This window comes from Arachis hypogaea, chromosome 2 (assembly GCF_003086295.3).
Source record: "Arachis hypogaea cultivar Tifrunner chromosome 2, arahy.Tifrunner.gnm2.J5K5, whole genome shotgun sequence".
In the NCBI taxonomy this organism is placed as follows: domain Eukaryota; kingdom Viridiplantae; phylum Streptophyta; class Magnoliopsida; order Fabales; family Fabaceae; genus Arachis; species Arachis hypogaea.
The window spans coordinates 4,013,709-4,039,132 of record NC_092037.1 but is presented as its reverse complement, the minus strand read 5'-3'; the positions used below and the strand labels follow the sequence as shown (position 1 = coordinate 4,039,132).

General features: G+C 33.6%; 3 protein-coding genes across 4 annotated transcripts; 1 reads left to right on the top strand and 2 right to left on the bottom strand.

The window, feature by feature from the left end:
* Nucleotides 1–3,831: 3,831 nt before the first annotated feature.
* On the bottom strand, nucleotides 3,832–9,193 carry LOC112733762 (protein trichome birefringence-like 25). 2 transcript variants are annotated; one of them, XM_025782847.3, is made up of 3 exons: nucleotides 8,171–9,193; nucleotides 6,647–6,930; nucleotides 3,832–4,772 (listed from the first exon to the last, which is right to left on the bottom strand). In XM_025782847.3, the coding sequence occupies exons 1-3, from the start codon at nucleotides 8,481–8,483 to the stop codon at nucleotides 3,999–4,001; spliced, it is 1,371 nt and encodes a 456-aa protein (XP_025638632.1). In that variant the 5' UTR covers nucleotides 8,484–9,193; the 3' UTR covers nucleotides 3,832–3,998. The 2 variants fall into 2 exon arrangements, with proteins under 2 accessions (XP_025638632.1, XP_072069583.1); XM_072213482.1 differs by having other exon boundaries at nucleotides 6,647–6,924; nucleotides 8,171–8,684.
* A 1,273-nt stretch (nucleotides 9,194–10,466) lies between these two features.
* Nucleotides 10,467–15,663, bottom strand: LOC112733755 (uncharacterized). Its single transcript, XM_025782836.3, has 5 exons — nucleotides 14,479–15,663; nucleotides 11,933–14,159; nucleotides 11,654–11,714; nucleotides 11,343–11,566; nucleotides 10,467–10,922 (listed from the first exon to the last, which is right to left on the bottom strand). The coding sequence occupies exons 1-5, from the start codon at nucleotides 14,591–14,593 to the stop codon at nucleotides 10,868–10,870; spliced, it is 2,682 nt and encodes an 893-aa protein (XP_025638621.1). The 5' UTR covers nucleotides 14,594–15,663; the 3' UTR covers nucleotides 10,467–10,867.
* A 3,297-nt stretch (nucleotides 15,664–18,960) lies between these two features.
* LOC112720680 (uncharacterized) lies at nucleotides 18,961–19,851 on the top strand. Its single transcript, XM_025771716.1, has one exon. The coding sequence runs from the start codon at nucleotides 18,961–18,963 to the stop codon at nucleotides 19,849–19,851; it is 891 nt and encodes a 296-aa protein (XP_025627501.1).
* The last annotated feature ends 5,573 nt before the right edge of the window (nucleotides 19,852–25,424 follow it).

Below are 25,424 nucleotides of genomic sequence, written 5' to 3'. Positions count from 1 at the left end.
CATTTTTCTCATTGCAAATATGTTAAACATACAAAACTTTTATAAGAGAATAGACAAAAATATATACTCAATATCTCTATATTATATATACATCCTAATAATTACATGTGATTATAGTTAATTTAGTTTACATAGTATTCCATGAGAAGTCAATATTGTTTTTTTTTCTCAGATTTGATATCATTTTCCATTCTCTTACTTATTGCAACAATTATTTTGCACGTGCACGGCGTGTGCTTTTTTTTTTTTATATTGCACACAGTAATTCTCAATTCAACAGATTAAAGATTAATTTATCGTAAATCCAAATTTCATTTAAGAGTTTGTCGCTATCTGTTAACTAATAAATTGCTACATGCTCAAACACGATTCAAATCTCCAACACTAATTTAACTCAACCAACTCAAATTTATTTTCTTTTGTCTTTCTTAATTCCTCTTAGATGGCTAGACGCTAAAGGCAGCTTTTCAATTCATGAAGTTGAGTTCACCAAATCTTTTCTTTTTTTGTCAAACACATCCAATACTTTGTTCGTTTTGCATTTGAGTTTTACCTTAATTTTATTGTTTTGTGAAATCCATTTATTTATCTCTCCTATTACTAAAAATTCAACTAATTCGGATTTAATATGTAGAGGTAGCTACTAGAAATGTATTAAGTCTCTTGAACATTGAGCTACGAATGAATTTATTTTAAATTAGCATTTAAACTTTTTCGAGGGTTGATTCCTCCCAATGAATTCCTTTCTATTTTCTACTATCATTTTTTTTTTGTGGATGAATTTTGGAATGGCACCTTTTTTCTTCTTGGTTGAAGTTTGTAATTTTATTAAAAAAACGTTTGTACTTTTAGTAAATATTTATTTGCAAATCAGAATTATAAAAAGGGAAAAAATTATAATGTAAAATTTTGCACAAGACACCCTCTTGTATATTTTTTTATTTTAAAATTTTAACTCTTAAATAAATAGTTTAATTTTGATGTATTTATAGTCTAAATAGTTTTATGCATATAAATTAAATTCTAATACACCTAAAACAATAAAAGCTACTTATTAAGAGCTTTCTTGTTCAAAAAATAAATCACAATATCCTCCAACCTAACAGAATAAAGATTAACTCATCGTAAATCTAGATTTTATTTAAAAGTCTGCCGCTGGTCAATAATTTGCTGACATAAAGTGAAATTTGATTTTTAGACACTTGTTTAAAGGGACCAAAGAGGATATCACTCCATTTGATCAACCTATTTGATCAACATTATCTTTTTTTTTTTGGTGACTAATCAACATTATCTATATTAAAAAAATAAGATGGACAAAAATCAAACGAGAAACCATTTTCTTTGTTTGTTGAACCCATTGCTAATCTTCCTCTAAACTAAATCTCTCAAACGTTTTTGGACCTTTAAAAGATGTTGAAATGGGCTATACATAAAAGCAAAAAACAATAGTATTGTTGGGCCTAAAAAAACGCTTCCAATTTGAGGTAGGGATTATTTTGGTAATTTCACCTTTCACCATGTAAAAGAAGGAACTTGACACTGCTAGAAACAGAGCTAAACAAAGAAGAAGAAAAAAAAATGATTCACCGAACATGGAGTCTCCTTACCGGTCCTGCCACCCTCTTCGGCGGTATAGTCGCCACCGTCGCCGTCGCCAACTTCATCCTTGTCAAAAATGTAAATTCCTCTCCTTTTTATTAATTCCCTCTTTTTTTTCATTTAGTGATTTTCGGTCGTTTTAGATTTTCCTTATTCGAAAGTATCGATTTTGATTCGTTTCTATGGAATCCGAAGCTGAATCATGATTTCGGTTCATAGAAATTTTTTCATTTTTTGGTTTCGTTCGTGGCAGTTTCTGAGATTTTTTTGTGTAATTAGGGCTAGCTTCTATTGTGCAATCTACTGTTAACTATGATCAATGTTAATTGTGATGAATTTTTTGGTTCTTACGATTTGATTTTGTGTTGTTCACGTTTGTCTTGTGGATTTTGGGAAGTAATCATTTTTTTACCTGAAGATTAGGGATTCCTATAGTGAAAATTAAGGAATATATGTTGATAATGATTATCATATCTGAGATAGAGAATCTGTTTCATATTGTTTGGTTAAGAATTTATAGGAAGATCATTTATAATTCATGCATTAGTTGTATTATCAGTTAATTCAGATAAGTTGCTTCACAAAAATGAAAAACATATTGGGATTTTAAGAATACAATAAAAACTTTGTTCAAACATAGCATTTATAACATGAGCCTCTTTTTTTTAACTCTTAACCACCAATATCCGGAATCTATTCTAGTCTGACATAGCAAAAAGGGTCACATACCTAACATGGACAAGTTGGGTTAGCTCACTACAAGGATAAAACTTCAAATCTGCTGGTTTTTTCGAGCAAAAACAAGTGTTAAATTAAGCTACCCAAATGTTTGGTTCTACTTTTGTAGAATTGATTCTAAGTAGTATTAGTTCTACTCGGATTGATTTTGTGGCAAGTGATGTAAGTTTTTGTAGTTCCTCTGAAAGTGATTTTTGATGGAAAGTAAAAGGAATTTACTTCTATCATAATCAATTTGAGAAGGTAGAATCAATTTTGAACTTGTAAGATTCAAACATAATGTTACATTGTTACTTGGGTAGAATCAATTTCACTCAAACATATTTATGTTTTGCCGTGCAATTGGCTGGCTATTCCATTCACGGTTGTAACAACAGTTGAGTCGACGGTCAAGTCATGTCCTAATAGGTGAGGTAACTTGCATGGATCAACCTACCAAGTTTGTGAAATTTTATGTATAAAACATTTATGAATATCTAATTTTTTATTGGTTATTCTAAATTCCTAGTGTTTTAGTTTTTAGTTATGTCTCCCATGCCCACTTCTTTTGTTTTAAAACATTTAACTGTTAATAGGGTGACTGTTATTGACTTTGTGTATTGTAACCTTTCAGGATCCATTCATCAAACCAGATCAGAAGAAGTATGAAAACCAATCTGCATCCAAGTAGGAGAAAAAGATGTCACAGAAGTTTTCATTAATGGATGTGAACTGAAGTTTGTTTCTTGAGCTTTGTATGCTGTTTCAAAACATTATGGTGCTCTCTTTAGTTAATAAATACTGAGATTTTGAGTGAAGTGTTGACCATATCTAGATCAAAATCACATGTTCTAGAAAATTGATTCATATTTCAAAGATTTTTCTGTTTAACCCCTGTATATTGTCAAGTGTCATTCTGCATTGTGGTTGCTAATCACTAATCAACCGTGCTCTTTTTATTCATTCTTATCAATTTACTGTGAAATGCTTACCAATTAGATTGGATCAAGCTCTTATAAAGTAAAGAAGTTGATAAAGCGAAAAAGTGAGAGTTTAATCACCTTTGAATCAAGGTAGTAGGGGTTCACACATAACAGAATTTACAAATTCAACAATGATTAGTGTTTCGTTTTAGATATTTTTCCCTTTTTAATTACTACGCCAATTTTTCTTATCTTGGGTGACAATATGTGTATTCATTTTGCATCAGACACCAAGGTAATGCACAATTTTCCCATTTGGTCAGAATGTGAGTCTATTTATGATATATAGTCAGTCAAAATTTTTTCATTCGGATTAAAATGTGTTTAGCACTTGCTATGAATTAGATTCAAGAACAATATGTTTGAAATGTATAATAATGTCTTAACCGAACTTTTTTATTCTAAAAATGTCTCTTCTTATTAAGGAGGAATCTTGCCACATCAAAATTAATTACATAAACATTGTTTATTGATGAAAATTTGACAATGATACTAAGTGTGAATGTTTAAACCAAGGTTCCATACAAAATAAATCAAGTCCAAACCTCATTTGTGCATTGCAAACTTTGATTTCACTTTACAGTTCAATGTACAATATATGAAGCTCTTCCTAATTGTATATGGTTTAAACTATAAGAACTTTTGAGATAAAACTCCCATGTATGAAAAGAATTTGTAAATGTACCTTATCATAGATTAAGGATTCACTAACATTTCCATTATTATGTCATTCCAAGAATCAATTGGTCCTGGCAAACACCAATGTAAGCAATCATTTTGAACATTTGCATTCTTATCTTTGGCAAAGGGTTGGTACTGTCTGTATGGTCCTGGATGACCATCTGGTCTCAACAATGATAGAAAAGTTGTGTCCAGAAGTTTCAATTTTGCAGCTCTATCCGATCCTAACGATGTTGCTTTCGCGAATTCCTCAAGTTCAATACCTCTCATGGTGGAATCTACATCAATCATTTCTATTTGACCCTCCTTGAAAGGAACTGTTCTATTACAATACCCTCCACTGAACCACTCGCCATTCTCAAAGTGATCAGGTGTTGTCGTTCTGAAGAAAATGGTTGCCTTGTGACTCGATTTCACAAAGAAGTCTAAAACTAGCCCGATTGCCTTTCTGTATGCATAGTCAAATCCGAAATCGGTTAGGTTCTTTCCAGGGCAGTAATGACATCCAACAATTGTATTGTTTTCGTGGTAAATCGCGGTCTTGAGGAACCATTTCCCGCCACCAATCAAAACAAAATCAAAGGTTTCATATTGTTTAGTCCAAAGGGTGTCAAGAGTGTCAAGATGAAGCTGTGTCTCTGAAGAGGAAACTCCATCCATGTCCTCAAAAATTGTTGCTTTGATGAGAAAAGGAGTCCATATTACTGAGAGTGTGAAGTTGTGAGATGGGAATTTCCATATCTTTGATCTGTATTCTTTGTCATGGTAGATCTCAACAGCTGATTCTACCTACAAAAGAATAAGACCATTGGAGTTTTGATCTTGGTAGGTACATAATTTGTAGGGACAAGGCAATTCATGACAATTCATAAAAGAAATGATGTAATCTTACAACTACTAACTATTAATCTCTTCTTTCTCTTTTCTTTTTATTGTAATGGAGTCTGCTACATAGTTTAAACTGAGATTTTAATTCTGTTATAATTTTTGAATTATGTGTATAAAATAAGGGGCTTATTTTTAGTATTTTTGGTTTTACAAGGATATGAGTATCATGATGCAATTACAAGACCTATATTATTTAAAATAATTCTTAAAAATTGATCATTTGTATTGGTAAAACTTGTGATTGAAGCTAAGATTAACCACAATAACTAAAAAGTATTAATAATCATTAACATGGTATGATTCATTGTGACATCAAGGAAGATACCAGAATTTCATGAAAAGTAAGTTGATATAAAAAATAAATAAAAACAGAAAATAAAATCGTAAATCAAATTCACCCTTAAATTTCATTATTTTCATATTACAAAGTACAAACTATCACAAGACTAATCTTAAAGGGTGATTAATAGTTAACTAAAATCATTGATTAAAATGACTGAAATACCAGAATTCCAAAAATATTTAAAAAAATTTCTAATGGATGAACCTACTTAATAAAAGACACATCTATTTGAACTTTTTAGAAGGCAGCATGGACCAACCATTTAATATAAGCACCAGCTGTCTCCCACAACATGTGATCCAAAAACAGCTTCATTAACAAATTGACAAGGATTATCATAAACTGTCACATAGTGCAAGCTGTTACACCATAGTGCTCATAATTCACATTATTAAAAACCACTATTATATCATTGATTTGAACCAATCTTCCAGATCTTGATCTAACTACTAAACTATATGTTCAACTAATTTTATGTGTGACTAATATAAACATTATTTGAGACAAATTCACATGGCTTTAGTTTATATTATTCTTTATGTTTAAATGGTAAAAACTCGGGTGCAGTCAATTTTACATGAAATTGATAAGTGAGAGTCGTTAAATAATTTGAATTATTAGACTAAATTTTCATCTAGCGGCTCTCAGTTATCAACTTTACGTGAAGTTGATTGCACCTGAGTTTCTATCTGTTTAAAGATAGAGAGAAATCAAGGAATATATTCCTATACTGATTTTTTCAAAATTGATTGTGTGTCTCCAAATGAATAATATTCTCATTAGGAACTACTAATCATAAATAAAACTGAGTTTGTTGCATTGAGACTAACTTAATACTCCATGCTAAAGTATACTTATAATAAATTAAGACCTTATTATCTTTGGTCAACTGACTTAGAATTTACCTTTTTTATTGTGAATTTATCTAAATATAAAATTTTATGTATAACAATTTTTTTTTCTAGAAAATTTGGTACACATTATACACAATAAGAAATATATTAGAGGATGCAAAGTTAAATGAGAGAACTAAAGTTGTATTTGGGAGTTGATATAGGATTAACAAAAATATTAACTCACATAAATTTAATTAAGGATAAAATATGGACCACATTTTTCTTGAGATCTATATCTTTTATGTCTTAAAATAGAATTAATAGTCAAAATATTTGCTAAAAAATCGCGTATGTGTTAATTAGATTTTCAAAAAATTAAGCGTCTAAAAATACTATCGTGAATTAGATTTCAATTTCGTGAGATAAATAATGACACTTGACGTAAATAATTTTGTAACACATTATTATCTAATTAACATAAGGACTAACTTGATTTACTGTTGTATCGATCTTTCAAGAACTAATTTAAAAATCACATAATTTTTTAACCTAATAATTACAAAATGAGTTAAGATAACTAAAGGAAGTGAAAGTACCTGAGATAGAATGCAAAGTAGGGATTGCACATGGTTGCGTGAGATGGAATCACCAATGAAAGAAAATGATTTATTTCTCATGAAATCAAGAAACTTTCTTGGATTAAACTTTGGTAGTTCACACCCTCTTGGACTCCACCTCCAATAAAGGTACCCTGAATCTGGCCTTCCATTTTTCATGCAATTTTGATGATGCTCAATCAAATTGCAACTCTCATTTGTGTACATTGGACCAGATTTATCTGCCACCCATTCTCCCACAAATAGATCACATTTTTCTGCTCCTAAATCAGATTTTTGCATAACTAGTTAGTTAAAACAAGCACTTGTCTAGAACCATTAATACATAACAAGTTAGAACCACATGTACTAACAGAATAAAATATTTTATACGGTTGTTCAATCACATCTATTTTTTTGAATAACTATTTGTGGTATTACATAATTAGATGCACGTATAAAACTGTTTTCTACTATACACCAAAATTAAATTCTACTAAAAGAACAAATTGATAACAAATTAATACGTAAAATGTTTTATGTAGACGGTAATGAATAAATTATCCCATTTTAGATTTTCTCTTGATTATTAAAAAAATTGATTTTTTTTAAGATTCTAAAACATTTCTTACTTTTTAGGAATTTTTTAGAGGCTAAATTGATGGTTTAATCTAAGTGTTTATACTATTTTAGACCAAGGTTTGAAGTTCTAACATCAAAATTAACATTTGCATAAGGTCACATTTCATTTCAACAAGAACACAATCACTTATAAATTATCTCATATTTATTATTATTGTACTTACTAGGTTACTGGTTAAAAAAGAATGAAAAGAACACATGAAAAAACAGTAGTGTTGAGGAGGAAACATGTTTTGTTGCAAAAGAACATGATAGAGGAAATAGAGCTAAAAGTGGAAGGTGACAATGCACATAATGCAAAAACGACAAAAGCTTTTAAGTAGTTCTTTCCTTCATTTTGTTCAATATTTCAATGCTTGAAAACTTCACCCCAAAAAAAACCTATAATCATAAACTAATAGTAATTTAGAGATATAAACATTTGAACTTTCCATAAACTAGTTGGTTTATTTTACTTTATTTGGCTTCTTAAAACCCCCACTTTAGCTCACACTAGCAAGTTGTTTTTGATGTCATACTACAAAGACCCAAAAAAAGAAAAGTGGAAACAAGTAATAATTAATTAATTAAAGAACTTAGAAGTTTGAACAAATCCTCTAGTGTGCTTATAATCACTAGATCAAGTAAATAACTTAAGATTTAGCTCACTTTTTTAAGAAAATTTAAACATAACTAAATTATATTCTATTTCTACATCTAAAATTATTCATATGTTTTTTTTTTATCTGAAGTTTTTATGTGAGAACGGATCATCAAACACTAGAAGATCCTCTTCCAAAACAAACCTTAAAGATGGTTTAGAAAGCTTTGGAAATTCATGCATGTTTCCAACTAATGAACAAGAAGATCACAAAAAATAAACAAAAAAACAAAAACTCTTACCATTTTGAGAGCTTTGGCTTTTGTTGTTGTTGTTTGATGAAAAATCAACAGAATCAGATGATGCTTCAAGAGGAAGATGAAAAACAGGGGACTCTGTTTTCTTCTCTGTTTTTTCCTCTGCCATTGGAGGAGGAGTTTCTTCCATCACCATTGATGATGATGATGATGAAGAAAAGCTGAATGAATCCGACAATAGAAGCCGAAAAGCAAGGCCTAAACAGAGGAATGACACTGCAATCTTAACACAAAAATTGTTCTGATTTTGCATTGTTGAAAATTGCTTTGGATCAGACCTCATAATCTTCTTCACCATGAAAAAACAGAGGAGCTTAAAAACAGAGGAAGTAAAGAGAAAAATTAAAAGGAAGCTTAGTTGCTTTAATGTAACAAACAAAACGGTGAAATTAAGCACTTATTGTTATATAAGAGGGAAATGGGTGTCATTGTTTGCAATAAAAAAAGGAACTTGTTTTCAGCATAATTCTTGTTGTTGTGATAGTAACGTTTGTATTTGATTTAGGTTCTGTTTGTTGGTAGTGCAAAATATAAAAATAAAAAAAAATAGCATATAATTATATATGGTGACATGTACCATGTGAGTGCTATAAATGGGGCTAAAGAAAAACAGAAATATTTTTTTATGAAAATTAAAAATTAATTATTAAAAAAAGAGAATAATTTTGTGGAATTGTGGGTAATGTCCCTAGCAGTGAACCTTCCTTGGCAGGGAAGAATGTGTGTGTCATTTGATTTTGGTCCTCCAACATTGTTCTTTTTTTCTTTTCTTTTCTTTTTTATTCCTTTTGTTCTCAGCATGTGCTTGTGTAATTTTTTTTTTTTTTGAAAAAGCTAGTGTAACGTTCATAGATCTATAAATCAAGTAAACTATTAGATCCTATTTGTCTTATTTTCACCTAAATGACTATAAACTATTTTTGTTAAAATAAGTTGATTTACTATCAATTTTTTGTCAATGAATAAAGATAGAATCTAAAATCATAAAGTAAAAAACAAAGGAAAAAAAAGGTTTGAAAATTGGAATCACTTGAACAATACAAGTTTTTGCAACTATAATAATAATTAATAACACACTCTCACTCACTCTATTTCACATGGACAAAGATAGAAGTACCTTGAAGGTGTTGGACACCAATTTTGCCTTTTTGTGTTTGGGTGAAGAATGGTGAATCTCTTTGAGTAGTTGAGTAACATCAAAGGCATTTGTTGATTGTGCATCTTATTAATTGTTTCACCAACTTCATTCAAAGAAATGAACCCTCACCTTTTTTAGTTCCATTTCATTTATTATATGGATAAGTATTCTTTTTGTGACATTTTTTAATTTTCTTTTAGGTCCATTAGATTTAGTGTGTTCCTTATTATAATACTCACAAACTCTTACTTTCTGTGAAGAAATAAAGCATCTCTTGGTATTAGAGGGTTTTAGTTTGAGGACACAAAGCACTCAATCACAAGACAAAAGATATTCTAAAGTGATATAATCACTTGAATTTGTAATTTTTATCATGTGTAAATTCTACCATCTTAATTCAAGAATGATTTAAGCTATTAATTTTTCATTTTGCCAATATTTTCACTTTAGAAAAACTTAATTCTATATTTTTAATTACAAACTCAATTGATATCTTATCAAACTTTGGGTAACAAAATATAGGAATTTTTCCCCTCTAAAACTAAACAAATAAAATGTGGAAAATGGAAATGACAAGAAAATATACAAAAACTCTTTTTTATGTGCAATGTGCCAATGTAAGTAACAAAAAGGGTATTTATTAGCCAATTTTTTTTTAAAGGAAAGGGTAGTTTTAATTAATCAAAAGATCCAAGATATCTAAATGGACTAAATTACATATTTCTGATGGAATCTCTTTCACTCACATAATATTGAGTATAGTAAAAGCCAATTTTATTAAAGAATGTGCTACTAAATTTTCCCTTTCTTTTAATATGAAATACTTGACATGTTCTGAATTTTGACAAAAGATTTCTACAATTAGAAATTATAGTGCCAATATAATTATTATATGATGTCTTACCGATTGAATATATAATAATGGCATAAAGCAAGAAGTGTGAGTCTAAATATACAAACATCTAAGCTCACAAATCTATTGCTTGTATATTCATTGATGTATGAACTCTTTCCAGTTTCTTGTGAACAAGTTGAATGATCTTTTGAATTTGAAGAACAAATTCACCAATAACAACAAAACTTTAAAAATTTTGATAATCTTCCTAATATGTGGTTTATTTAAGTAATTTAATATCACCTATCTTCAAAGAATCCCATATAATATATCTTTCATTATTCATTATAAATGCAAAACTATATGCCTTGTAAACAGATCAAGGAATATAGTTACATATAGTATGCTACATGAAATCTAGAATAAATGGAACACTCAATCCTCAATTTTTAACTTTGCTAAATCTACTTGATTAAATCAAGCTCAAAATTTTTTCTTCAACTATAGAAGAATGAAAATTTTACATGTAGTATTGTATAATCTATATGCAGGAAATATATATAGAATAAAATAAATGCAAGTAACTTTGCTAATTGTTACCATTTCAAATAAAATTTCCATGATGTGATTCCAATAATGTTTACAAATCTGCATGAAGATGGAACAAGAAGCCTTATGAAAACCTTCATTTCTTTTTTTTTATATTTTTTTATGCATCTGTTCTTGGTACTTTCATGCCAAATCCATGTTTTGCTTTCTCCACTCTGAAATGGTCAAAGACAAGAGAGTTAGCAACTAACACTAACTGATGTTTGTTATATATATTTAAAAGTTTATGTGAAGGAAAAATCATGCACCAAATTCGTGTACTCGTTTTACATTGGACACCGTATTGACTCATCCTTGATCCACCATTGGATTGGATTTCAATGGTGTCGATTATGGATGAGTCGGCGCAATGTCCCATGTAAAACATACAACAAACATTTCTCATCAAATTATCATATTCAAGCACTAGAGAAATATGGTACTAACATCAGAATTGTGTAAAGCTTTAAGTAACATCTTAAAGAATAGTGACAAGAACAAACAAATGATTGAAAAACCATGGTTTCAGCATATCAATAATTATTACTATTATTATAAAATCAATGGAGCAGAATCATCATAAACAAAGGACTTACGTCGGCGCAAGTCTGCCAAGGCACTCTAGCTCTTCTCCGGTGTCTTCATCTAGGATTCTCCCGGAGATTTCGACTATATAAGATCTGTCGCTGTCACGGGGAAGTCCTCTTCCAGAAAGCAAATCCAAATCTCTTTGGTGAAGCTCCCTACCATTCACGAAAATGCCGGTATTTCCACCAGCACATTTTTCCGACATAGGATAATTGAACTCTTCTATAAATGGCTGCAAGAGATTCCAATTTATTCACTTATATTGACCACAAGATCAGCAATATCATAAATGAAAGTGTGACAGAATATTACAACTTACTGGAATTATTCCAAGACAAGGTCCACCCATGACGCCCCAGAATCCGGCCCGAGAATCATACCTAATGAAGCAATAAAACAAATCAGTCACTACAATTCATAAGCAATCAGTATTCAGTAGAAAAATCATCATTTACCAGCAAAATTGTTAGTTTAAATTTCAAAGCTTAACTCATTTTGATACTTGTAGCATTTGTTTTTCATTTGAGTCCTTTGATACATATCAATCTAACATCAAAGTTGCAAATGAACGAATAGGTGGAATCTAAAGCATACGAACCAGTAATTTCCGGGACGAATGGATCCAGCTAGCTTTTCCGCCTTCTTGATTGCACGATCCGACAAGGGCTGTCCATTTATGGAAACTTTGCATTTGCCATGATCATCGGTTCCATTAGTTTGAGAAGAATCCCTGAAACCTTTCTTGATAAAGCTTGCGAAAAATGATTCACCACCCTTGTTAGATCTAAGATGATCATGTTCTTGGCTTGCATAGCCGGTATCCTGGGAGGCCCCGGAGTTTGAATAGTCATGGACATCCATTTCGGTTGCAAGCACCACCTCTTTCAAAGAAGTTTGCCTTGATGATGGAACCTTGTCTACTATTTTGCCTTTTTCTTGTTCCGACCGACTACTTAGGTTGCCTTTACCGAACCGGTTAATCACACGGTTATTATCACTGAAATCAAAATGCTCTTGAAGAGGAAATCCAGCAGGTGGAGGAGATATCACTGCTTTATTCAGGGGAGCAATGGACTTTTCGGCTTCACCTTCGGCAATCATAATTTCTGGACTGTTTTCATCCTCCGAGGTACCTAGAGACGAAGAGGGGAAACTTTGTGTCTCTTGGGGCTTTCTAGAGTTCATTCTTGACTCCACAACTGGCACAGGAGACTCTCTATCCACCGAGTGAAAATCATAGCCAGCATAATCATCTGAAGAGAAGTTAACACCACTTGTGTTCACAACCTCATTGGCAGTATCTTTGATCGCTGTAGTAGTTTCCTTCACTTCCGAATTAGGAGAGATAATTAGCTTCTTGTTGCTGATAGCAAAGCTTATTTCTGAAGAACAAGCCCCACACCTCACTTTTTGCCGCCGTTTTTTCACCACAACCAATGCTTTGATAGGAAGTTGTAGCAACTCAAAGCAATTATAACATGTGATGAACGGAGAACCACCAGCTATAGGGTGGATATACCGAGCACCACTTCCCGGCATTACTTTTCGAGGAAGGGTTCGGACAGACTTAGCCATGTTAGAGTTATAGTCACCAGTAGGCCGTCTAGCATGTAATTGAGTTTCATGAACAGGAGGAATGGCAGTTCTTGAACCATGAACATGAGGATCAAATGTCCCCGGAACCTCATGATGGTACAACATGGGATCATTCGGGGTATCAAGGAATCTACTATTAACAAATGCAGGATTTGGTTGTGTTGGCAATGAACCTCTGCGTTTGTTGTCATAGCAAAGAAAGCAAGCGCAGGAAGGTGGATGAAGCATTGCATTATGTGCATAGAGTTCATATGAATTTGAACTAGTATCAAAATACCGGCCGGGAAAGTAAGGATGCATTGGTTGTTGTGGGAACTGATGGTAAAGCTGATTTGGACCTCTCCTCATTTGGGCAGCAAAAGGATCCCCGAATCGAGGAATGTAATTTGGATTATGCATTGAAGGATGGAAGTTTGACATAGCCATTTCATGACTACTTGTATAACCATACGGATCACGATGATAATCGAAATAAGGTGGCCCAGGTGCATGTTTGTTAGGGCCAAATAACTGCCTTGAAATAGTCCTGTTCGACCTGTCCGAAGACCAAGTGTCCCGGCTGCCATAAGGATCCGGCGAAACTGTCCTTCCTTCGGGGCGAAACTGCTCTTTAGAACTATTACCCACTTCAGGAGACCGGTTCAACTGATTTGTTAACTCGTCCAGCTTCCTTAGAAGCTCGGCGCGATCTTGCTCGAGGTGCTGAACCCTGCTTGCACCATCCATGTCTTTCTCACTCCTCCATTGCTTCCCATAATTGTAAGGGAAACTAGAATAGCTGCTTGAAGTTCCCTCATCAGGATAGTTCAAAGTGGAAAACCTCACACCTTCTATATCAACAGGTGGCTTTCTCCAAAATCCTTCCATCTCATTTCTTTCCCCATTTCGCCAATTAGACATGCTCTCGAATAATTCGGATCCTTTTTCATGCGAATTTTGTTCCGGCTGCCCTCTTCTTATTGATTTACTATCCCCTTCATCCTTGTTTACATTCGAATCAAAACCATTCTTCGAAATCCCATTCTCATATCCATTTTTCACCTTCTCCAAATCTATTTGGCCATACCTCGAGGAGCCACCATTCGACTTAACATCAATATCCGAATTATTACTCAAGTCAACCACACCTTTCCCCCTTGAATTTCCCAATTTAGCTCCATCTCTTCCGACTATTTCCTCGTCTGATATCTCCGATAAGGCACCACTTCCATAACCCTTATTATGCTTTGCTGCAAACAAAATCCATAATAAGAAATCAAAACATCTAACCCCTTTTCCATGCTTTTGTAATGTTCTTCAAGTTCAAAAGATCATAACTCCATTAATTCACATGCATGATTGCTATATTTTGCAGTAACTTAAAAACCCTTTAATTTAGTTGAATTGCTCAAAAACATAACCAAATTTTGATCCAAAATTTTGCCTCATAAACATGTCTTACCAAAATGACCTATAAATCATAATCATAACCTACATGAACTAGAACACCAAAACAATCCAAGAATTAAACAAAGCATAAGAAAGAGGAATCAAAGAAAAAGGGTTTACCTCTAAGAACAGCACCACAACCACCACATTGATAAACCGAGTAATCAGCAAGCTCAGGAAGCAGATTCTGGCACTTGGGGCACCTCACCAACCGCATTTTTGAAGAATCCTCCATTGTCAGAGACCAACAAAGGAGGGTTCTAAGCTCTCTAACCAAACACCACCACCATAACCAAACAAACTAAAAAAAGCAAGACTTTATGGTAGAAGCTTCACCATTTCAGCAAAAAGTGAAAACTTGGCTCTCAAAAACAACAAAAATGTTTGAAAGTGAAGTGACCAAACTTGTGGGGTGGCACCAAAATTACAATAAAATAAAATAAAAATAGAAAGGTGGAATTTTTCACACCGAGAAAGAGAGAGAGAAACAAAGATTGCTCTTTTATAATGTTTTGTCTTGTTTTCTTTCCTCTTAGAATTTAAACAGCAAAAAGAGCAAAACTAAGGAGGAAAAGGGGGTAATTTGAGAAGCACAAAAGTGGGGACAAAATTTCCTATGGGAATCTTAGAACTATGCAAAATTGAACTCTTTTTTAATTAAAATAAAATAAAATTCATTGGTTCATTTCGTTCAATTCCAATTCCATTCCACATAATTAGTTAAAAATGGCAACTTTATGTGTGCTGTGTTGGGTTTTGGGGGGAGAGAGAGAGAGAGAGAGAGTAAAATAGTCATGTTGGAATGGTTTTGTTCATGGTTGTACGGATCAATGGCAGTGTTTGTTGGCAAAAACAAGAGAAAGATCCAAAACCAAAGACAAAGAGTACTTTTATATTCATATTATTAATATATATATTATTGTGTTTAAGTCTAGGATTTGGATAATTGAGATACTATTTGGAAATTATTTATTGGTGATTATATTTTTTAAATAAGACAAATAAAAAAGGATTTATAAATTCACAAATTCATTTTGTTTATCTTCAGTAAAATAGTTTTATATCTATCATTAAATAATTTATATACATAAAAAAACTATTAATTTTACTGTATTAATAGTATAAAATAATTTATAAATGAATAGATTTATTAAAACAAAGTTCTAAAGAAATATAGTATAAAATGAAGGCCAAAGGGTGACAAAATCATTCTATATGTCAAAGGAGTGAATCAAAGATTTTTGAAGGAATCCATATCAATTGATTTCACATGCAATTGGGAAAGAGAAGGTTCTAATTAACACTGTTTGTATTAATGTTTGGGATTAGGTCTATTTGATGAATTCAGTTAGAAATGGTCTTTCAAATTGAGTTTAGAAGAGCTCCAATATTACTCGGTTTGTTAGACTAACAACAATTCAACGGATATCATTTAATTATAGTTGTTTTTAGCGGCAATTTAATTAGAGTTTTACTTAGTCTCAATAATTTCCATTGAAGTATTATTTTACTTTCTAAGGTAAGTCCTAATTCGATTTATAATTTTAAATATCTTATTTTAGTTTTAAAAAAGTTTAAATATTCTATTTAAATTTAAAAAAAATAAATGAATTTAATCTTATTTTAATGTCAATTTTGATTCAAAAAATTAGCATATTTAAAAATTAATAATGTTTAGAATTTAATGATTGTCAACTTAAAACTTTTTTTTTATTCTAGAGCATTGACGTCTTCACATTGATTGATAGGATTTTAAGTTTTTTTTTCTAAAAAAAAAATTGAAAATAAAAAATATTAGAAAAAGATTTTATTATGTTTCTCTAATACAAAAAAATATATAAGTTAATAATAAAATTATTAACGTCTATTTTACTCACTCTCTTAATTACTTTTATAAATTTAACAGTAGAATAATATTAAATTCGTTTAAAAATTATTGGAAATAAAATATTTAAAATGCTAAGAATTAAATTAAATTTTTATTTAAATATTAAAGACCAAAATAGTATTTTATTTCAATAATTTATTATATAGATTTCTTATATTTTAAAATATAATTATTATAATTTCCAGACATAGTTTAATATAAATATAATCAATTAAATGAAACAATTGTACAAAATATTTAATCATGGTCAATCTGCTTTTTATGTTGATGTCAAACCAAGACTAGAAGCATAACCTTATTCTTACAAGAAAATAAAATAAAATAAAATAAATATCCAGCTTGCATTCCTGTTTCTAACAACAAATACTGAGTCACTAACCACACGTCTTGCCCTTGAAAATAGAATATTAAATATGAAAAAAACACACCTCTTTAAGGAAAAAGAAAAACAAAATTCTCATACTAACAAGTAAAAAAAAAAAAGAAAAGTCAACGTGCCCTTGAACCACATGTTTTTATAAAATTCAAGGGATTTGATGAAGAAAAACAATTTAAGTGGTTCCAAGAATATTATAAAACATAACTAAGTATATAAAAACATTAAAATATTCATTGTATTATATATAGATTATACATTAAAATAATAAAAATATAGATATAGATTTGATTTTAGATTTGGTCATAAACTCATAATAATTAGTAAGAATGAGTTTTGGTTTGGGAGAGAAATAAATGAATGAATGAATGAATGAATGAGGAAGAGAGAGGAGGCGTAGTTAGAAGTTACGTTAAAGGAGTGAATACTGACAAGTCAATTTCTTCTGACAGGTCTTATTATCACTTGGCTCTTCTATCTTTCTCAATCTCTAATGTGAAAGAGATCACTCAGTCTATGACTATGAAACATGATATATCTCAAAAGTAACAAAGTAATTAAAAAATAATTTATATAATTAATGTATTATTTTGGTTGCATATGATATATTATAATTCCACATATTTAGAATTAAGGGTAAAAAATCCAAATAAGCTAAGAAGAGTTCTAAATTACTCAAATCAGTCAAATCAAAAATCCACACCTGAATCCACCAGGACGAATTACTATATAATTCGAATCAATTATACTATCAAGTAATTCGAATTGATATAATTCGAATTATGTGCATGCAACGAATTAAAGTAATTCGAAGTGAGTTAATTCGAATTACTAGGAAGGAAACAAGATAAAGTAATTCGAAACAAGTTGTTTCGAATTACACTTAACTAATTCGAATTTAGTTAATTCGAATTAGTATGTTAGCGTGTGATACAACATAATTCGAAACAAATTGTTTCGAATTATATATATATAGTGCGAACCAGAGATGTATATATATGTTGTGAACTCATGATGCTCTCAACAAAGAGGGAAGATGGCTAGTGCGGAGAGTTTCCTAGTGCTGGTACATTACAGAGGGTCGATTAAGAGAAAAACTCGGTCCGGCGTGAAGTTCACTGATAAGGATCCCCTATGTATTATCGTGACGCCAACAACCACCTACGATGCTCTTGTTAGCTCTGTGCTGGAGAAGCTTGGTCTCGAAGGAGTTACAAGGGTCAATAAGTTTTTCTACCGCATTCCAACAGTGGTGCTCTATGACACCGTGAAGTTTGATTGTTCCACAATCGGTAGTGACGAGGACTTGCAGGTTATGTTTCTTTGTCGTATGCAGTTTCCCGAGGTAAGGACACCAGAGTTGTTGGCAAAGTTGGTTGATGTGGTATCTAGCTCGGGTGGTTCGAACCGGAATGCCAATACTATAGCCGCGGTTGCCGGCTCGAGCTCGAGACCTGCTGTTGCTTCATCCTCTGCTCCTGTGTATGAGCCACCGATGCAGCCTGTTGCGTCCCCTTCGTTTGCCGTTGATCTGAGCGACAATGTTGGAGACGAGGTTCGGTATGGGGAACATATTCCCACCGAGGTACATTGTCCCACACCGGCTGGCTTTGGTGATGGTTTGTTTGATGATCCAGATGACGATGACGTGGAGTCGGATATGATCGCTGATGAAAGCGGCGATGATGTTGGAACTACTGTTCCGAGAAGGGCTACAGGTGGATCTAGTTCCGGCACACAGCAGTATCCACCCCATTTTTTCTCGTTGGACCTGGATGCCATGCGGCAGGGCGAAAATGCTCTGCAGTCCTCAGGATTTGGCGCTAGAGATACCGAGGGGACTGCCGGTATGAACGAGTTCCAGGTTGGCCAACAATTTCAGGATAAAGATGAGGCGCTGTTGAGTGTGAAAACGTACAGTATCCGCCGAGGGGTCCAGTACAAGGTCGTTGAGTTTGACTACCGCAGGTATGTGGGAAAGTGTTCTGAGTTTGGGAATGGGTGCACATGGCTGATTCGGTTGAGTCTCCGACAGCGGAAGGGTATCTGGGAAGTGAAGCGATACAACGGACCGCATACATGTCTCGCCAGCTCCATCTCCAGCGACCATAGGAGTCTGGACTACCATGTGATATCCACCTTCATTATGCCGATGGTTAGGGCTGATGTAGCTGTGAACATCAAGGTGCTTCAAAATGCCACGGCCGCACACTTTGGGTTCAGGCCAACGTACAGGAGGGTATGGATGGCGAAGCAGAAGGCCGTTGCCGTCATATATGGGGACTGGGACGAGTCGTACAATGAGCTCCCTAGGTGAGTTTTAGGAGTTCAGCTGACGATGCCTGGCACTGTAGCCGTCCTCAGGACTTGCCCTGTTCGAGTTGGGGGACAGGTTGACGAGTCTCAGGTTTATTTTCATAGGCTGTTCTGGACTTTCCCCCCTTGTATCCAGGCATTCCGTCATTGCAAGCCTTTGGTTAGTATTGATGGCACCCATCTATATGGTAAGTATGGGGGAACATTGCTAGTCGCCATTGCACAGGACGGAAACTCGAACATCCTCCCCGTGGCATTTGCACTAGTTGAGGGTGAGAATGCTGAGTCATGGTCTTTCTTTCTTTCCCACCTCCGTGAGCACGTGACACCTCAGCCGGGTCTGTTAGTTATTTCAGATAGGCATAACGGCATCAAGGCAGCCCTCGAGGCTCCGGATGGGGGATGGCTACCCCCCGCTGCGTACCGGGCGTTCTGCATTCGACACGTTGCAGCGAATTTTGCCTTGACGTTCAAGGGAAAAGATGCCCGGAGGCTTCTTGTTAACGCCGCATATGCCAAGACCGAAGTGGAGTTCGACTACTGGTTTGACATTCTGCACTCTGAGAATCCGGCAATGTGTGACTGGGCGAACCGAATCGAGTATTCGTTGTGGACACAGTACTGTGATGAGGGTCGGAGATTCGGGCACATGACGACCAATATTTCGGAATGTGTCAACTCAATCCTGAAGGGGGTAAGAAACCTCCCTGTTTGCTCGCTGGTGAAGGCCACATACGGAAGGCTAGCTGAGCTATTTGTTCGTAAGGGTAGGGAGGCCGAGGCTCAGATGGGTACTGGACAACAATTCAGTCAATACCTAGTAAAGTGTATCGAGGCCAACCTGAAGACAGCCAGGTGCTTCACGGTGACTGTTTACATAACTCGGAGTACACCGTTGCTGAGACGACTCTGACAGGTTCATTCTCTCTTGGTACGTACAGGGTCTCATTAGGGTCTAAGACTTGTGATTGTGGATACCTCCCCCAGGCATCTGGGCACCCTCTCTAGCAGCACCCACCCTCCTCCTGCCTCCACGACCACGAACTCTCCCCCCACCCCTAACTGGGTCGTCGACGTCATCCATAGCCCGATCCACCCAGTTCCACTCACGCTGGCTACGACGTGTCCCAACTCGTGCTCTCCGCTCAATACGACGTCTGTCAGGAACATCCTCGACCCGGTCCATATCTGGAAGTCGGCCTGCACCCCTCTGCGTCGCCTCATCTGGAATAGGAATACCTCTCGGATCCCCCAATAACATCTCCGGCGACAGAAACCTCTTTCCGTGCTGATACCACCATGTCAAGAAATCATGTGACGGACCGGGGTCGGGCACGATGTCAAACTGTAGAATGTGCTCCGCACGCTCCTGCCAGTGAAGATGCCACTCAGCGTATTGTGTCGGGAACCAACGGTCACCTCCTCTCCCGTCCTTCGACATCAAGAAGTCGATGTTCAGGGCGGGAGACGGTCTGGGCTGAACGCCACCAAACTGAGGTAAAACTCTGTCAACCTGATGCCACTCGACAACCGCAAAATAAATCAGGGACGTCCTGCACCGCCATAGCATCGTATGCCGAGGCTCCAAGACCTCCGGATGGACAACCTGGATGACGTCGAGTGCGCTATAGGGCATCCATATGAACTGAAAAAATCAACATAAAAACGTTTGTACACTTATGTTAGACAATATAAACTGAAACAATGACTTCAGATACACATATGTTCTGCGTACTTACCTGCCGAGGCTGTAACAAGTCGATCTTCATGCGAGCCATCTGTACCCGAGGTCCCTTGTTGTTAATCCCAAGATTGTAACCAGACCATCTGCGTACGAGAAACATAAAAATTGGTTGCATAATCGAAAATAAATACAAGAAGAATATATAGTACAAAACAATAACAGTACCTCGAGGCAAGGGGCCAGCTAATCTCATCATACCCAGATGGTCTAAGAGTGGGAAACCTCCAGAAGATCCAAGACTGTAGTAACTGTAAAGGGCCAGCTAACTTCACCACATGTCTGTTGGCGACTCGGCACATGCACCTGTACAACCATGCTAGTGCCGCCGACCCCCAACTGTAGCGACCCATCTCCTCAAGCCGAGCAACATAAGGTAGCCATCTGATGTGTATACGATTGCCGGACTTGTCGGCAAACAGCTGCGTGCCCAATAACATCATGATATAGGCCCGGGCAAAGCGCCTAATTGTCTCCTCATCAGTCCTGTCTGGACACTCTGCAAATGTCTCCTGAAATCAGGTGCAGTTGACTGCGAATTTCTGCACATGGTTCTCGGGAGGTAAAACACCGAGCAACTCATGGAACCACTGCCAAGCAGGTCTCCCACCCTCAATGTAAAGGTGGAAGTATGTCAGGCAACCACTAACGTAATCTCCGTCGACTGGCAACCCCAGATGGTATGCGACGTCCTGAAGCGTGATGGTGCACTCTCCAAACGGCATGTGGAAGGTGTGCGTCTCAGGCCGCCACCTCTCGACGAATGCGCTGACTAGGGGCTCGTCTAGTCGGAACCATCTATCGTTCAGTCTCGCAAGATGGTACAATCCGGCCATCTGCAAGTACGGAACGTACCTCTCATCAAGACGCATCCCCTGCTGCCGCCTAACGCTGGATATGCAACGACGAGGCTGGCCAGTACATAAACCGCATAATTAGAACAGATGCACAAACCACTAACATATACAATATATTTCATAAGGAACCAGAAAATAAATCGTGATGGGTAAAAGATATATGAAACAAACGACCAACATTTTATACACAAACCGCTCACTCAAACCACGTGCAAATACCATTAACAAAAACAGATGCACCACGTGCAAATAACATTAACAAAAACATATGCATTTTCACATTTATCATAAACCACTACCGTTAACCGCTAACCATCACTGAAACCACTATCCAAAACCGTTAACAAAAACCGAGTACAAAAATCACTAACAAAAACCACTGGCCTAAACCGCTTGCTTAAACCGCTAACACTAAAATAAACCGCTATAAAAAACCATTAACAAAACCCACTACCATACACCACTAACTCAAACCACGCCCCTAAACCACTAACCATCACTAAAACCACTATCCAAAACCATTAACACAAACCGCTTACAAAAAACAATTTCAAATACCACTAACAAAAACCACTGGCCTAAACCGCTTGCTTAAACCGCTAACACTAAAATAAATCGTTATAAAAAACCATTAACAAAAACCACTAGCCTACACCACTATCCTAAACCACTATCCTAAACCACTCACAGTAACATAAACCATTATCAAAAACCATTAACAAATACTGTTATCATAAACCGCTTTCATAAGCCACTAACCTCGTCGTTGATCACACCGGCGATATGAGCAACTCCATCCAAACGATAAAGCCTTCCCGGATCGTCCCCCATCGACAAAAAAAGCCGCTCTCGTCTTACTCGTACCGGACGTTGGTCTTTTTCTTTGGAATTTGGTGGGGTTGGAGAATGAGAAAGTGATTCGAATGAACTTGGTTCGAACTCCTTTTATAGCCGAAACCCTTGTAATTCGAATCAACTTGATTCGAATTACTATGCGAATCAATTTTCACCTAATTCGAATCAACTAGATTCGAACCACTCTAAAGTGCACTTCTCCTAGTAATTCGAATTAACTAAATTCGAATTACGTAAGTATAATTCAAAACGAGTTGTTTCGAATTACTTCATCTTGTTGCATGTGTATAATTCGAATCATATCAATTCGAATTACTTTAATTTGTTGCATGCATATAATTCGAATTATATCAATTCGAATTACTTGAGAGTATAATTCGAATCTTATTGATTCAAATTATATAATAATTCGTCCTGGTGGATTCAGGTATGGATTTTTGATTTGGCTGATTTGGGTAATTTGGAGCTTTCCTAGGCTTATTTGGGTTTTTTTACCCTAGAATTAATTTGTTAATAAATAAATCGTAGCATGTAAAAAATAAATTCAAATTTCTAACACTTATAAATTATTTAAATAATCACGGTCAGATAGTTAAAAAAAGTTAGAAATAGGACTTGTAATGAGTATGGTAAAATAAGGTTTAAATATTACCCTAATTTTATTTGCGGGTTGAAAATTTTCTTAAAAATCTACTCTATCCTACCCGTTCGTTGAGAATCTCTCAATCTTAATCCTATTTGCACCTTATAATTTTAAATCTTATCCTACTTGATCTTATCCTATTTGCACCTTATAATTTTAAATCTTATCCTACTTGATCTTACCTGCAAAAAAATAAAATTTTTTTAAATAAATATAAAATCCAACCATTTCAAATTTTATATGTATTAATAAAATTGAAAATAAAAAACTAAGTTTAAATTAAAATTAAAAACAATAAATTTTTAAAAAATTCAACATAAAATTACAAATAATATGATCATCAAATAGTTTAGTGGTTATTTCAAGTTTTATAAGAAAAAGATTGTGAGTTCAACATTGATTTTCTTCACTACATACATAATTTTTTTACATATATATTATATAATATATTAGAAATGCAGGTAGGGTAGGATAGGATAGTGTATACACTGAATCCGTACTTTATCCTACCCACAGACAAATTTACACCCTATCCTACTCCACCCGCAACGAATTGGGTAGACAACTCTATCCGAACAAATTGATCTGGATAGAATATCTACCTGTAAAATATATATTGTCAGTCCTAGTTAAAAAACAACTAAAAATATACATAAAAGAGAGAATGTACTATTTAAGTATTTATAATAGGAAAATTATTTTGATTGAAAATAATAATATTTAAAAAATAATAATAAATTATTAAAAAAGATAGTTGAAATATATATATAATGAATAGTTAATAAGTGATATAGTTTTGAACAATTAGTTTAATTTATTTTATCCTTAATTAGATATATAAAAATATTTATTTAAGATAAAAAATAGTAATTAAAAAATATTTTAGATGATAAAATAGAAAGACAATTATATTCTTGCTTCTTTTCTTTTTTTTCTTTTTTATAAGATAAATAATATTCATAAATCTGTATCTATATATAGATATGTATTAGGTGGGCCCTATACAGGTCCCCACAATACTGGATACTGTACATGGTCCCAACTATCCTGTATACTTATTTAATTTTTGTTTGTCGTATTTTTTATACCCACCCAAATGGCCAAAAATATAAGAGGGAGAGGGAGAGAAACTAACCCAAATGAAGATTTCGTTTTCCATATCACAGTGTTACCGACATGTCTTATTGTCTTTGACTTTTGGGACTATTTCATGTGCTGGGATTTCTAGCTTAGTTGGGCAAATGTTTTTAATTAATTATACTACTTTTTGAGGTAAAACTTAAAACTAAATGTCACTTTTTGTTTTAAATATTGGAATAGTAATGGTATTTTTTCGAAATATGAATTGACAGAATATTATTTTTAAATATAAAACTGTTTAATTAGAGAAGTAGAAATTAAACCGTTCAATTCATGAGAAGTAGAGAAATTAGATTTTCAATTTGTGACAGGTATAAAAATTAAATCGTCCAATTTATGAGATGCACAATTCGATTTCTGTTAAAAAAAAAATTAAAAAATTTGAGATAAAAAAAAACGAATTCTCTAATTTATATACTTTTCACATTTTTTAAAAACATAAAAAAATTATAATATTAAAATATATTACTATTTTTGCGTTTATTAAAAAAAACGCCACTAATTGTATGTAAGATCTAATCATGCAAACGGCCTTATATTATGTTGACCAAGATATAACTTATTAGATTAATTTGCTTGTATCTAAAGTTTTTTAAATTTTCTGATTAATTAGAGCTTTATGTATGGAAGAATTTATTAGAAATATAATTATTTATAATTTAATTTTTATCAATTTAAGTTTTATTATACCTAATTTTAAGATATAGTATCAGAGTGGTTTTTATCCAAAAATAATTTAGATTTATATTATACAAAACAAAAACAATATATATAAAGCAAAACAAATAAGATTCATGAATCCAAAAAAAATTATTGTATGAGAAAATATGTTAGAGACATGATATAAGTATTCATATTTTTTTTTAGTTTTTTATTATATAAAAATTCATAACATTTTTCAGTTTTTAATAAGTTAATTTTCATAGCTGAGTTAATTATATTTATTATAACATATGATACCAAAGTTTATCCTATAATTATTATTCGATTATATTTTTTTAAAAGGATGAAAGATATTATCTTATTAGCGATAGATAATTTTATTAAATTATATTAAAGACTTTATAATAAACATGATTCCTAACAGAAATCGTTAAATTAAAAATATATATTTACTATTTTAACTAACCATATTCTAGCATTTAGTACATGATTACTTTTCTATTCACCATGTTAAATTTAAGAAATTTTCACTAATCTACATTCTACATACGTAGGGTCGTGTATAAGTGATTATTACAAATTAGTAA

Bases quoted from the DNA above. Each gene is read 5' to 3' on its own strand.
- LOC112733755 (XM_025782836.3), bottom strand. From the start codon at position 14,593: ATGGAGGATTCTTCAAAAATGCGGTTGGTGAGGTGCCCCAAGTGCCAG. The intron at 14,160-14,478 runs GTAAACCCTTTT...TTTTGTTTGCAG, and splicing joins TTGTGGTGCTGTTCTTAGAG to CAAAGCATAATAAGGGTTAT. The intron at 11,567-11,653 runs GTAAGTTGTAAT...AATCTCTTGCAG, and splicing joins CTTGTCTTGGAATAATTCCA to CCATTTATAGAAGAGTTCAA.
- LOC112720680 (XM_025771716.1), top strand. From the start codon at position 18,961: ATGCCTGGCACTGTAGCCGTCCTCAGGACTTGCCCTGTTCGAGTTGGG.
- LOC112733762 (XM_025782847.3), bottom strand. From the start codon at position 8,483: ATGGTGAAGAAGATTATGAGGTCTGATCCAAAGCAATTTTCAACAATG. The intron at 6,931-8,170 runs GTAAGAGTTTTT...AATCTGATTTAG, and splicing joins AAGCCAAAGCTCTCAAAATG to GAGCAGAAAAATGTGATCTA. The intron at 4,773-6,646 runs GTACTTTCACTT...ATTCTTTTGTAG, and splicing joins TACTTTGCATTCTATCTCAG to GTAGAATCAGCTGTTGAGAT.